A 15,751-nucleotide genomic window follows, 5' to 3' on the forward strand; every position below is an offset into this window, starting at 1 on the left:
TGTAACATATGTAGTGTATGTATGGATGTAAACATGATATGTTGAAAACAAGAAGCAACTCATGGGTTCAAGAGTGTCGTAAAGGAAAGTAATTTATGAATGGCAGCCCTAAAAGAACAGTCACTTCTATTTAGAACTTTTGGAGTATTCACCTAATCATTAATATTAAATAAAAATAATTGTTCGAAAACCTTTTTAGGTCTAACATTTACAGATGAAATATTCATTGCACCAGAGAAAGCCCAGATTGCAGTTCTTCATCATCTAAGAACTCCTTGCTTCCCAAGAGCCCTTTCCCACTGGGCCAGACACCCTCTTCAGGCTCAAACTCTACCAGGCTAATTGGGAACTCTAGGTTTCTAAAGCTATTTGCATGTCAGAGTTGCTAAGAGGAAAATGAGTACCAAAAGTGTCCCCCGTCCCCGCCGCCAGCCCTCCCTCTCACCCTGCAAATACAACTACTCTTGTATAACCTACAAAGAGGCAGAATGCAGTCCAAAGGAAAAATTGTTCAAGTAAAGAGAACCGCCAAGAGTGGCAGCTTCCTGGAGATATAAAAGCAAAAGCTGAGATTTTCCCATCTGGGATGCTAAAGGGATGACGAATGGTGATCCCTGACTCTGTGGTGGGTTGGAATGGGTAATCCTTCCCAATAGACCTTCCAACTACAAAATATTCTAAAGATGCCACTAGATTATGTTGAACCAAATCACATTATACTAGGACACAGAAAGAGGAAGAAGAAAAATATATATTAAATTTCCATCTCAATGACACAAATCAATATAAGCAAAATTTTCCCTTTATCTGACCTAAACATGTATCATTACTGATTATCATTATTTTTTGTTATCTTTTGATTTAGAATAGGCCTCTGGCAAATAAAAATTCCTCTGCCTCTATAATTTCTTCATCTATACATTTTTCCCAAGGCCCCTTCCCTGACACCCCTCCCATATGGTCATATTGGCTAAGATTTTCCTGCAGTAGAAACACTTTTCCAAGTAATAGAACATTAGATGACAGAAACATCCCCTTGATTTAGGAAAGCCCAAAATCAAGTTCCCTGAAAGACCCCTTACACAGTGAAAGGATTCTCACCATAAACTAATGCATTGACAAAAGGTTTAACTAGGTGAGGTTCTGCGCAAATACTCAAAATTCCTTTGACCTCCATTTTAAGGAAGACCTCTGCTTACTTCAGCTTCACTGTAATAGTGGCCAGATGTCACACCAAGAAAATAGCTGCTTCAAGAGAAGGAACTTGTTAAAACTGACATTGAAAAGCCAGGGAAACTAACAAACACCAGGAACAATGGACGCTTTCGATGCTACTTTATAATCGCAATGATAAGATGATAAGGAGGGTGGCGTGAGTGGTACTAACCGTGGATATCCGGCGCCATAGTTTCATGGGGATAGTCTTCGCTCTTCATGAACAGCAGAAGCTCCTCTCCCGGCGCAATGTCTGCAACTACTCTATAGAATATCTTTAAAGACAAAATAAAGGTGGATGGAATCAGGAAAGAGAGAGATGTATATATATTAACAAAGGGCAAGATATACACTAAGATACCTGTACAAACACCTTAACAAACATCTTTTTCTTTTTATTTTTTATCAAAAGAAGTGTGATTTCCTGTTTTATATACTGAAAACCAGCCCTCTGGTGATAAACGGAAAGCCGTGACTCTCAAGCCAGTTCACAAATCTTTTCCAAATCCTACTTCACAAATCAAATTTTCTTAATGCAAGGCTAGCTGCGTCACATATATCCTGTGTAATGTTTAACGAAGAACTTTCCCTTCTCTGAATCCTCAAAGCAACCTAGCAAACCACACGTACTCACAGAGTTGAATCCTGCCTGGAATTCTCCAGCAGTAGCCTAGCTTACCTTGCACGTTCCCCACTTCAGCAAGTTTGCAAAAGTAGCGCCTTCTCAACAACGTGTTTGGAAGGTAATAGGTTGAAAGGACATGACATAAAGGATCATGACAACAAAGGAGAGTATTTTGTTTTTCAAAACTTAACCCCTCTCTCACCAATCAGAAGAGCGCTCCCATACCAGGGTCCTGCCCTCAGGCCCAGCTCCTGATTCTCTGTCTTTGAAAGTAGGCATGATGCGTTTTATTGATTCATTTATTGGGATGGTGGGGGTGGTACTTATTCCCCTTGCTTTCTAGCAAAGTGCTGAGGAGAGGAAGCATTTAATAAATCTGTTAATGACTGACTGAAAAGCAGTGGAGCAAGTGTGGAAAGAACCCTGACCTGAAATTTCCAAGAGCCACTGTCTTTCTCCTGAGCAGCTTGGTGACTTAGGCAAGTCATTGTCCAACTTACCTGTCTAGGCACCAGGTTTTTTGTTTTTTGTTTTTTGTTTCATTTAAAAAAGCTTTTAAGCATGAAAATCTTTAGATGTCTATTCACTCCACCATAAAAATGTCATTAGTTTTTCATTTCATTCTAAGGTTATTTATTAAACAATCCCATAATCAGATAGAGGTTTTAGAAGAAAGAATGAAGTTCTACGATTAACTGGTGAAAATGAGACCAATTATATTATACCACAGTATCTTTGCAAAACCCTACAGTACTCTGAAAAGGAAATTATTCCTTTGCCTCATATATTCTTCTCTCTCTTTAACAGTGCCAATGAGTCTTTTCTCCCAATCTTCCTAAGAATGTCCACAAACAGAATCAATCTCTTTTTTTCTTTTCTTTTTTTTTTTTTGAGACAGGGTCTCATTCTGTTGCCCAGGCTGGGGTACAGTGGCATGATCACAGCTCATGGCAGCCTCAACCTCCCTGGGCTCTGGTGATCCTACTACTTCAGCCGCCTGAGTAGCTGGGACTATAGCATGCAACACCACACCCAGCTAATTTTTGTATTTTTTGGTAGAGATGGGATTTCACTGTGTTACCCTGGCTGGTCTCGAACTCCTAGGCTCAAGCAATCTGCCCATCTAGGCCTCTCAAAGTCCTAGGATTACAAGTAAGCCACTGCGCCCAGCCCAGAATCAATCTTATTAACCCAAAAAAGTCCAGATTCTAAATATCTGAGCAACACACATACACACACACACACACACACACACACAACTACCAAAACAACAACACAACAACCACCATCTTATTCTAAGAATATATTCTTAGAAGATATTACTGTTAACTATGGTTTTTTGCAAGATCACGTGATATTTCAAATTAAGAAGAGCTGCGTAAGTTGATGTCTTATAAGATCAGCAGAATTGCTCATACTTTAATTTTATTTATCTATTTATATTTTGGAAAGATGAGGACTTTGTACGTGCCTCTTTATTCCAGTAGGTGGCTCTAAAGTCCAATTGTTTATTTTTTCTATAACAAGACCAGAGCACAAAATTGTGCTAAATTTGAAAAATAACTTAATGAGGAGTATTTTCTGCTTAGCTTCTTTCCTGTCAAAATAAGATAATTTTTTTTCATTCAATAGTAGTTGAACCACCTGAAGCTGGTTTATAGAAAACAATGCTAAACATAAAATGCTGCTATAATATAATATAACCTAAGATTCTTTGTACTTGTCCACAGATAGAATCCAGACTATCTTGGGAAAATTACTCCTCATTATGTGCTGTTTCTATAAAAAAAAAAATAATTTATTTGCACTTTGTATCCTATTAACCCTAGCTGTTCACATTTTCTTTTCCTTGGAAGTACACTGAGAACAGTTCTTTTTAAAGATTACCAGATTTAAAATAATAATAAAATAATGTGTGAGTTTGCTTTTTTCCCCTAAACTTTCCAGTTAAATACTTATAAGTACCCTGTTTCATTCTGGAGTTCTATTTCCCCTTAGGAAACAATGGACTTCTCTGAATAGTTTGAATCACCTCTTTTTTTGGCATCTCTCAAAGGTTTAACTTATTAGCTTCCTTTCCAACAACATGTTGACATTTGAATTGTGACATATTAGAACTTTTCGGTGGCTTCTCGGAAATAGTGAGGTTAAAGAGACAATACCCTACAAGACAGTAAAACAGTGCAATTGTCTCTGTTGGGGAATACTACTTAGACACACATGTCAGGTCATTTTAAGAGAGTATTATGATATCATTATTTCTTTGTAGTCCACTATTAATCATGTCTCTTTTAATTCCATTTTAGATTTACTCAATCCAATGTGAACAGTCTAAGAAACAAAAGAAATTGATGGATACACTGTAACTATGTATTATAAAGACAATTCTCTTTGCCAAGACATAGATCACTACTGTAATTTCCCTTTAAGAGTCCGGATTGTCATGAGAAGAATATTGAGTGCATAAAAAATAAAAGACATGGAAGAGTGTTGATGTTGGCTTTATTTACTGGAGGTAAAAGGTGACATTCCAAGCCATGAAAGGCAAAGAAAAGCAAAGTGGATTTTAACTTCAGGGTGTTCTTTTCAATTTTAAGTGAGTTTTTATGGTGCTCATGAAACTGAGGTTTGAAAAGAACTGGCAAGCGCCAGATATAATGAGGGCAGATTCTGGGCATGCTTCCCCATATAGCAATAAGAATGTCCCTCGAAGTTCCATTTGCCACACCCTTACCAATCTAGTCCTTTTCTCAAGGTGTTTCTACCACCTGATCTTCATTACCTCTCATCCCTTAGGGTTTTAGAGACACTTAAGCAACTTCGTTTTCCTCTTCTAATTACAATGGCCCAAAAGTATAATTTGAATCCTTGAATCTAGGGATGTCTACATATAAATTTAATTTACTTTCTAATAACATTAATGGTATGCCAGCAGGCATTTGAGAAGTGACAGGAGTAATTTAAACCAAAACAAAATGACAATTTGTAGCCCTGAAACAATATAGTGGGGAAATGATGGGATGTCATCTTAGAGGAATCAGGCCTTTCAGAAAATATATTTTTATGTTATAAAATAGATCTTTCAGCAAATAAAAATGCAACAAAGGAGTGATTTATATAGATTTTCTCACATATTTGTATATAATAAGTATGTTTGACCATGCTTATAAAATAGAGTTATAATGTCTTTAAAATCTGTATTCTCAAAATCTCGACTATATTGCAGTCCAGTGAATTACATACCATCTGTGTTATGTGCCAGAAGCAGAGACACTACTAATATAACTCTCTCATTTTTGTGTTGGAGAAAAATGGAAGGGAGTCAATTAATCTGTTAAGTTCCATAAAAGAGTTAATAATGGGTCTCTTCTCCTATCAGGGTTTTATGTAAAAAGTTCTCTGGATTCAAAATAAAAATATCCTGGATCTGAAGTTTTGTAATGAATATACCCCCAATAAATAAAGAGAGGTTCAAAAATCTTCAACACTTAGAAAATTTTGAATTAATACGAAAAGGTTGTTCATTTGTTATTTTTGCTCTTTCTCTCAGAATGTTCTATGAGAAGGAAAAACTCAATTCTTCCCAATGTAAGATGAAAGATAAGAAGAATGGGGCCTTATAGTTTAAGAAAATAGATTATATGGAAATTCCATTTTTTAAAAAAGTCATAATAAATATTTTAAAACCGTGTTAACTCCTCCAAAACTTTCTATTTGGTAGCTAATACCAAAATCCAGAAGCACAACATGTTATGAACTAACCTAACTCCCATACATCTGAAACTTTTGCCAGTTGAGATGGTTTTTTCATTTTATCACATAAAAAATTAAATTTTGCCAGTATCTTGCTAGACTCTTTTTATTTTTCTATAAAGCAATATTTATACCTTTGTAAGTATGAATATTATATTTGGATCTCTGGATACCTCAATTTATAAGGATAAGTTTTTATAGTAAATGTTTTAGTAACAGATTTCTTCATGTTCTTTTATTTTTAAAATTTGTTCAAATAGCACACTAGTGAAATTTCTAAATGTTTATTTAAAATTCTAAATGATTCAAGTAGTTGAAAAGTAAAACTAGAAATCCAAAATTGTTCAGTTTTACCACTGGTAAAACCCACAGCTTAAGGTATAATTATAATATTATACATATATATAGAAATTAAATGCCCTAAACAGAATTATTATAATTAATTTATTTTAATCAAACCCTGAAAGCAGTTCCAAATGCAAAGAGAATATCCATTCAGCTAATACTCACAAGGCTAAGTTAAGTATAAAAGACAGTGGTGATATGAAATTGATTGAGCAAATTTAGACTTCCAAATTGTACATTTTCATGTGGTGTTATTTATAAATATAAATGTGCTTAGATATATTATATATTTTATAATTTGACATAAATATGGCAAAGTATATGTTTTGGAGAAATGTTTAAATTTGCATATTAGCAATCTCATATATATAATTATATATAATAAGAATGAATGCTTCATGGCACATGATTAATTCTTATATATCATACAAGTTATATGTAACTATATATTATGTTTTATAAAATTTATATTATATATACTTGGAATTAGAATTAATCATATATCATTATTCATTTTATTTGGTTAAGTCCAAGATGACAGCAGTAAAGCAGGCATAGACACTCATAAGCACTTTGATAGGAAAGTTAATATGCCATAAAAGACTTTCAGTCTAACTCTGTTTTATACTTTGAAGGACTGCATTCAACCAAATCCTCTATCATTAGTTTTTTCAAATGGTAATCAGGTGGGTCTTGTTTATTATACTAGAGAACAAAAATCTGGAATCTGTCAGATTCTTTATCTGTGGATTGATTTGAAGTATTATGTTTGTATTGTTGAGACAGAAAAGTTCTGCACACAAGGGGGAAAATAAGAAAGAAGGAAAACACATTTACTTTTAAAAAAATGAACAAGGCTTTATTGTTATGAATCCCCGTTTATTTTTCCTGATCAAACACTGGAAGTTTTATTTATGCTTAATAGACTGCATTTGGCATGTCTAAAAATGACAGGAGCGTGAATTATGACTGACCTTCAACCTATGCAGGAAGTTGTAATAATTGAAATAATAGAGAAATATACTCCCAGCAAAATCTGTACTGAGAGAAAATCTTTTCTGGCTATTGGTGTCTTTTCACTTTGAAGTTAACAGTTGATTTCTTCCTCTTCCAGCTCCCAACATTTGGCCTAAATGCTTTATTTTCTATACCTTCATTCAATGTACTAGTCTGAAGACAAGGAAAAGCTGAATGGAACTTCAGCAATTGGAGGGTGGGTAGGAGAGGAGGTAGGTAGCCGTTTGCATGTTTGAACAAAGTCAGCATTTCATATGGACATATCTGTCAGTCTTGGTACTGCAGAGAGGTGGCATCAAGTCTACAAATACAATATATGCAATAGGAAACATAGTCTGGACCCTGATCTATCCATAGTAATGTGGGAAACTCCAATTCAGGAATGATGTAAATTTTAATAGGAGTATCCGGAGGAAGGATCCTATTATACATTCTGAGCCTAATTAATAAGAGGTAAAGATAAGTGTCTTCAGCAGAGATTGATGACTGAACATAAATTTGTTCAACACTATGGAAGCCTTATCATGGCTACGCATTGCCAAAGCAAATCACCCTTAGTTTCTCCAAAGAAAAAGTATCCCATATTTGTCTTCAGGGTCACAGTCTAAAGACAAGAAAATATTAATTGAAAAAGATCAAGTACTGTCTTGCTATATCCACTTCCTAAATGAAAACTATGACTCCACGAGACCAAGATATCTTTGGTGGGGAAATTTTTTCTTCTCCACATCTTTATCTCTTTGTCAGTAACATGAAGAGAAAACCAAGTATAACTTATTGAATGAAACAAAACAGAGAGAGAATTGTTAGTTCTAGTTTGCATAAATAGGGCAATTGATAAAGATGCACATTACTATACACGAAGCTTACAGTGTACCCAGCCTGAAAGCCTTGCAAGATGTCTCCTTAAATAACCTCTGAGGGTCTCTCTACAGACGCCCCAAAAATACCTATTAGCCACCTGTCTTTAATGTGGTCGTTTCATCTGACTGTATAAAAACTGATGATCATTTTGAATGGTTTCCAAACCTTTGGGAAGAGTTCCATCATTACATTACAAAGAAGCTAAAAAGATCATCTTTGGTATTTTACTTGGCTGGAGGCTTCTCTTGTGTCCTTGACCAAAACATTATCCTCCTTGATGGCTTGTAAAGCATTCTTATGACTTTTATATGCCCTCCCAGAAATAGCTACAGTCTATTGTGGGTGTGATGCTTTGCGATCTTCCTGAATGAAACGTGATATATACATGCAAACACTAATTACTTAAAATGTACACTTAATACTTCAGGTCACCCTCTCTTTCAACTTACGCAGTTTGTGAATCTTAACAAAAATCCTAGTGTTATGTCAGTGTTGCATCCTAGGTATTGTTACTTGAAGGAAACTTCATTAGGGGCAGGGGATGAGGTGATGTTTGTTTTATGATGTAAAAATCAAATGGCAAACTATGTTTGAAAGAGTTTCATCTTCAGGTGAAGGAAGTAACTTGTCAGCCAGGCAACATCCCCCCAAAGTCAGCTTAGGCACTGTTCACAAAGCCAGTCTCTGGGTATTGCCAGCTGGCATTCATCTTAAAACAGCAGAGCATAACTTTGGTATAAAAGTGGAACTTGACTTAAAAGCAAAGCAAAGAAAATGCCCAAAGCCAATAATAACATTAACATCAAAAGAAGTGGTACAAAATGTGGACAGATACCATTGTAAAGGAAGAGCAAATTAACAAATTACTTGACAGTAGACACAAACATTTTTAAAAAGTGTAAAGAGTTAGGTAACAGATTACATTTTTGCAGTATACATAGCTAATCTACCTTGCTGTTTTGCACAAATTGTACTAATCGAATGATGCAGGAAAGTGGATTTTTTTCATAGTAAAATCCAAAGAAAATAATAATTGAGCCCATAATAAGCTCACAATAAAATGCTGTTCTAGTGTCACAGCAGTCTGATATAATCATTCACGTGGACCTAAGGAGAGCGAACGCGGGGTGCCACATCAGCTATGATCGTCCTGGAAGCAGTTAAAACTTTATAAGGTAAAGCACAAACGAGAACAATGCCTGTTCCAACTGAAAACACTGTAGAGTCTTGTTGCCGTTCATTAACCACAAGGGAGCTGGCAGGATCCTTAAGTGAATTCTGACTTTGTATTCTCTGAGGGGCACTCATTCTTCTGTAACTCATTTCTTCAAAATATACATCAGGCATTAGATAATCTCTTATCGACACATTTCTTTTTATTCAGGGTGAACAGCAGACTTCTCTTATTCTACTTACTAAATACCAGCTGTCAAGGGCCTACTTAAAAATGAAAGGACTTATCACCTTGTGTAAATGACAAGATTAATAATGTCTTGGGTTTCTGAGAACTTTATTCTACTCATAGACCATGTTAGGGCAGGCCAGGAGTTTGAATAAAATTGTGTTCCTTCTTATGGTACAGAATACACACACACTTACATATACAAAACATTATCCAAAAGTACTCGCCCAGATCATTCTATCAGTGGAAAGGCAGATTTCATTTAAGTCTAAAAAGTCAACTTACATAAATTGTATTAATTGTAAGTGGAAAGGCAGATCTCATTTAAATCTAAAAAGCCAACTTAGGTAAGTTGTGTCTTAGTGACTCTCTGATTATATTACCAATATGTTTTCACTATGAAGATGTATTAGAGTAAAGCTGTTGTGTCCAGAGAACTACTCCATAAGTACCCAAGCTTTGTGAATCTATTCAAACATGAGAACTGGCCTTGTCTGAGGTGGATGGGGGTCTATGGGTAGGTAGCCCTGGTTCTGATCCAGGCAAAGGGTGTATGTGGGGTCAAAAGGAGACTTACCAAAGGATGGAGAGAGAGGTGAGAACAGGGTGAGACCGACCAAACCTAAAGCAATGAGTTATATCCACCAATCAAAATGGTTTGTAAAAGTAAGACAGCTACAAGACTTTAAAGGAAAGAATATCTAAATAACTAGTTTTCTTTAAAAAAAAATGGTAAATCATGTAGATGTTTGGTCTACTTCACATTAAACACATAGGTGCTTCTGTATGTAAATGAAACCTCTGAATAATGAAAAAGAAAAACATTTTTATGCTTCCTCTGTATATTGGTCCTCTTGAGGACCTAGTCTGGAAAGAGATTTCCTTAACCAACTCTCTGCTTTTGCTCCTACCCTGCTCTGCCTTTCAGGGCCAGTTCTTGCTCCTGAAAGCAACCAAGGATAATTTCAGGTTGTTAGAATGTAAATATTTAAGCATTGTCTGTCTCAGTAAAAATTTCCAGCTAAACACCGTACCTCAGCCATAGAACTATGTAGCATTGTAGAGAAACTTTAAGGGAAAAATAATTAGAATCTTAAGGATAAAGAGACTTGGGTATCTTTAATGGATCTATTATTTTATGACTTGAGTGTGACTGTGACTCAATTTACTAGTGTCTTTGGTATAGCTTCTTTCATAGAGATAAATTACTGTAGTTAATACATTTTTTCAGGGGTGAATAAAGATATCAGTCAGAAGCCACAGCTACTTAGAAATTATGGTTTAGCAGTGATGTCAATGTTTTCAGAATGTGTATCTTCAAAAACATCACTGCAATAATTTTGGAAGCACGAAATGAAAGAGACGTCTAAAATCACAAAACTTGAGTCTTTCTAGGCAGCACTGACAAGAAAGAAAGCTGCCACAAAGCTCATTCTGTCTGAAAAAAAAAATCTGAAATGAAATAACTCACAGAAATCTACTGGAAAATTTAAACTCAGGAAAATTTCCTTAAATAAAATGCTGGTAGAAAGGTATGGGGAAAGTGGTAGCTGGGTGGCTTTCGTTTTTATTTTTTTCTGATACAAAATAGATTACATCTTTTATCAACTTTACTTAAAAACCAAAATCCATGCTGTTTCTAGAACTTCTTCACCCACAAAGAAATCAAATACAGGTTATCCAGCATACAACATTTTGACTGTCCTACTACTATCAAACTGTATTATAATCTTAGCAAGCACATTTATTTTCTTTAATATGGCTCCTCCATATCATTAAAAACTGATCTGAATTGATTAAACTTGATCTTTTAACATTAGAATTTTTAAAAATATGTATCTTTGAAAAAGTAAAGTACAATTTATACACTCTTGTTTTGTCCTGGGTAATCTTTTTATTTCTTTGTTAGATGACCTAATTATTACCATGACTAACTTGCAATTGAAAGCTTCATCTCAAATTCCATTTTTTTTAGAGTCCAGGATTTATACCTGTCTTGCTCTAAAATTCACTTGATAAACTTTATCTGTATCTAAAAATCAGAGCAAAGAGAAACACTTTTTATAATTTCTTGTAGAGCGTTCCATTTGCTTTTGTGTTAGACAGGTGAGTTGATGTCATTAATACTTAATAATTACTCCTATACCAGGGTCTCTCTCTATAGCTAAATATTAAATGATACCTCCCACAATGGGAGTGCTCATTATGTGATGAGTTGTGCTTATTCACCATTTGGCAGCTCCTATTCCTCATGGAAAAGAGAGCAAAAAACAGACCTAGAGAATCTCTTTAGTCAACTCTTTTATCATTGTACCTAGTCCAACATTCACATTTCAAAGCTGTCTAGAATTGCTAGTTTTAATTGGATTTTAGAATATTCATATGTGCTTATAGGTGAATATGCTTATAATATATGCATACACTATTTGGGTGTCTGTTCCCTTTTGTCTTGTCAATTGGGCTAAGAGTGATTGTATACATCTACACGTATCATACAAATCTGACTTTTACCTCTGACTTTCCTCCCTTGTTGTTTATGGATGAATTTACTTGAATTTCACAATTATATTATTGGATATGCATTCTGTTAGCATCTTAGATTTCTGTCAGCATAAGAGTTAAAAATTACCACTTAAGAAAAATACGCGTCTAATATTGTCCTTATCTGTTTTCCCAGATTAAGTATTTTCTCTGATTCTTTAGTCAAAATAAGTAAACATGCTATTCATTAAGGCATAAAACTGGCATATTTTCTTTTGAAAACAATGGATTTTACAATGTATATTTCAAAAGTAACTATGGTAAAATTATAAATGCCTACTCTAATGAGTAGCCTAATTCATAGTGAGAAACAGGAAAACAGTTTCCCTTTTTTAATGCAATCAAGATTCCCAATAAGAGTACATTTATTATAAAACACTACACACATAAATATTAAATGAAAAAATGGCTGCAAGTAGACTTAGATTGGCTACAAGTCCCGTTCTTAAATCATCTTTTCACTGATTCTACAACAGTTTTATCTGTCTAAGGAAATAGCTTCCATCGTCAATAAATATGAATAGCAAACAATTATTATGATATGATTATATTATTTCATCTTAAAGCTATCATTTGAGGTCCTCCAGTTCCTTTTGCAAGGAGTATAACATTAATTCACTCACAATACCTATGTATTTCTCACGTCTACAAATAGTAGGTACTCAAAAAATATTTGTTGTTGATGGCGACAGTAACTCATATGATAGACGGAATATTTTCTGTTCACAATCAATAGCTAATTTAATAATGTTTTCCCTTGTCAATAATTCCTCTTGTTTTCTTATAGCAAGGAGAAAAAACAATTGATTGGTTTATTATTTTTGATATATGTTGAAGATTTTTAAATGATTTCCATTTAAACCTAATTTTACAATTTACTACCTCTTACACCGTTTAATCAGTAAAAATTATCTGGTAGCTGGTAAGATGCCAAAGAATAATCTCATAATAATGAATGAAATAGAGTCTTAGACCAATTGACAGTAGCTTTATTTAAGTTTTCAACTGGAAACATTTAAGTTAAACTATTCTTCTTCTTGATGATGATTTCATAGTAGATTTGCCAAGCAACCACTTCAATATGGTCTTTGAAACATATTTGATTTAGGAAACCATTGGGTTAAGAGAAATAAATGATTAAAACATAATTAAATTCTAACTCAACAATGTTTATAAAACAAAAATTAACGGGCTGAATTTCTTGTTATTTCAGGTATTGTCATATTATATTATATGATTCATAACCTAATTTTATTAAGTGTAAAATATGTTTCACGATATTTTCATGATCTTTATTTCACAGTTATTGTTATTAAAGTCAACCTCACTGCATGGTCCTCCATAATGTCACAAAGCAATTTCCAGCAGGGTTATTTTTAAACTCTTTAACATATACCAAAAAAATTATTTTAATTAATCTAAAAGTAAGTGTTCTCATTTATAATTAGGCAAATCAATATAAAATGCATAATTAGATAAGACCACACCAATACTATGCATATACATTTCAAATAAAACCTATATAACATTTCAAGTATATCACTTCCAATTTCTGCATAAATTCACAAGATGTTCTTGATTAGCTCAATACCTTTCATGAATGTACCTACTATGATAGCAAAGAAAAACTGAACAGTAGGCAGTAATAATACTCAGTTTTTAAATCATTCAGTCACACCAAGAAAACTGATGCATTTATGAAGGATACTAGTACAAAGTGAATAGACTACCCAAAGAATGTAAAGAAAGTAGTACTAAATATGAATTTGTTCTCCATTTTACTTATATTTGTGCATTATCTTTCATAATATCAACAAACAGGCCACAAGGGTCTACTGCAGCTCACTGTTATTTTTATTCTTCAGGCTCCACTGATACTTTTGTGCTCTCAAGGAAAGACAAGAAAATCTTTACAACATACCTGATCATTTATCTGGCATGCAATGAGGTTGTGCTGATCATAACAGCCAGCGAATCTAATGTACTTGAGCCAGCTTCCAACATCTGGTTGACTGGCATCTATGCAGAACTTCACATTGTAAAATTCATCTAAGATCTGGAGGGAAGAAGATGAGAACAATCAATTGCCATATTGGCCCACTCATTAAAATAATCAGTTGTTTGAAAATATTTCATTGAAATGTATATTCCTTCTTTGGATCCTTAAAAAAAGTCAGATCACAGGCACATTAATAGAGGGGAAATGAGAAGTTACCTTGAAAATGACAACACAATGCTTTTTTTAAAAAGGAATAAAGCACTTGCAATTTGTTACAAAAACTGATTAATTGGTTTCAAAAATGCTTATTTTCATATGCATAAATTAGTGCTAATTTTATCCAATGTGATTTTTGCAAAAAATGATATTGAACAGCATATATTAACACAATATTTCTAAACATTATAGTCAATATTTCATATTTGTATAGTCTCATGTAAGCATATACTTTCACATTTTTGCACTTTAATTTAAAAACTTCCATCTAAATTTTTTTTTTCATGGTTAGCATTTTATCACCATGAAACAATTAAATCATACTCTTAATTGAAGGAGATAATAAGATTTGTCTTATAGGTGCTTCCAAACAAACTAAAGAAAAACAAATTAATAGATTCGGAAACACTCATGCAAAGTATGGCAAACTCAGGTTTTAGTTAACGCATGTTAATGCATGTTTCAATATTTTGTCTAGTAAGCAAAATAAAGCTGGCTCCTTGTGAACAAATAAAAAATATATTAAAATACTGTAATGAACTGCCATCATTAGGTATACTTGTATCTTGTTATTTTTCATGAAATTTTACATTTGGCCCATCTAAATGTTAATCATTAGTTACGACACACTAAACAAAAATTGAAGAGGGAAACTTCCATTTTTAAGATCTTGTGTACTTACACCAAGCTATTCTGATTCACTAACAGCAATAATGTCTTAAACATCAATATTAAAAGCTGTAGAGTTGTTGACCTGATGGTGAATAACTACAAAGGCTGGTAATGTTATGTCAATCAATTAATACAAATGAGGAAGTTTCCTATCAAAGACTAAGCAATATACCTAGAACAAAAATTATTGAATTAAATAACTCCTACAGATCTCTGCTGTATGCATACCTACATCAAAGTTAAAATTAAATTGAGTACTGAGACCAAAAGCAATTTTGCATAGAATTCAGGCAATCACCCAATTGCAGATTCAAGTCATTAACTCACCATATACTTCAAGAAAAACCCAGTGCTCTGAAGGCTTTAGTCAAGAAGCCCTGTGAATAAGCCTTTGGCCATGAGGAAATTGAAGGGCAATAAGTTGTCCCAAAATTTAAAAAAGAAAAATCGAACAGAGGATAGAGATATTGTTAAACACACACACTACACACACACACACACACACACACACACACACAGAAATCAAACTCTTCTTTTTCAAGGACGCCTCTTCACACTAACAACAACAGAAGTGTACACTTAAATACTCTTTCTATTAAGAGGACAAATTCTAAAAATTTGTTATAAATAAAATTACAAACTTTAAGATGTTTCTTCAACTCTCAGTGCTGAGTAACTCAAATGGCAACTTGAGATTTCCCCCATCCCAGATGTTGAGAAGGTACATAAATAATAGCAATGCACATTTTTAAATTGTAAAAAGTTGGAGTTTGTTGCTGGGTTTTGTTGGTTTGTTCAGTCTGTTTGGTTTCTGGTTGATCTTTTGTTGTTTGTTTCCTTGACTGGCAAAAAAAAAAAAAAAAAAAAAAAGGCAGTTCTCCTGACACACCAAAGAAATATTTAATAAAGGACATAGAATAAAGCCAGTGAAATGCAACACTAATTCCATTTCATATTTGCAGAGAGACGTGGAAAACTTGTTACTTTCAAAGTCAAGAAGCATCCATCCCCTTAGCTTTCAAGCATTCCCTTTTACAGGGGCAGGGAGTTAAGTATTACATACACTGCACATAAAAATTGTAGGTGTAATTTTATTCCGTGT

At 33.9% G+C, this 15,751-nt stretch overlaps 1 protein-coding gene across 17 annotated transcripts in view; it reads right to left on the bottom strand.

Moving 5' to 3' along the window:
* The window catches only part of MECOM (MDS1 and EVI1 complex locus), a 581,780-nt gene that overhangs the window by 49,055 nt on the left and 516,974 nt on the right, over nucleotides 1-15,751 (bottom strand). For 16 of the 17 annotated variants that reach the window (XM_054482464.2, XM_054482462.2, XM_054482461.2 and 13 more), the window contains 2 exons: nucleotides 13,684-13,818; nucleotides 1,388-1,490 (listed from right to left, as the gene is read on the bottom strand). In XM_054482464.2, coding sequence (XP_054338439.1) covers nucleotides 1,388-1,490; nucleotides 13,684-13,818 — 238 coding nt within the window. Of the gene's footprint in view, nucleotides 1-1,387; nucleotides 1,491-13,683; nucleotides 13,819-15,290; nucleotides 15,344-15,751 lie in introns of those variants that run through there. The other variant, XM_063662402.1, reaches the window with a different exon arrangement.

This window comes from Pongo pygmaeus, chromosome 2 (genome assembly GCF_028885625.2).
Source record: "Pongo pygmaeus isolate AG05252 chromosome 2, NHGRI_mPonPyg2-v2.0_pri, whole genome shotgun sequence".
Classification (NCBI taxonomy): domain Eukaryota; kingdom Metazoa; phylum Chordata; class Mammalia; order Primates; family Hominidae; genus Pongo; species Pongo pygmaeus.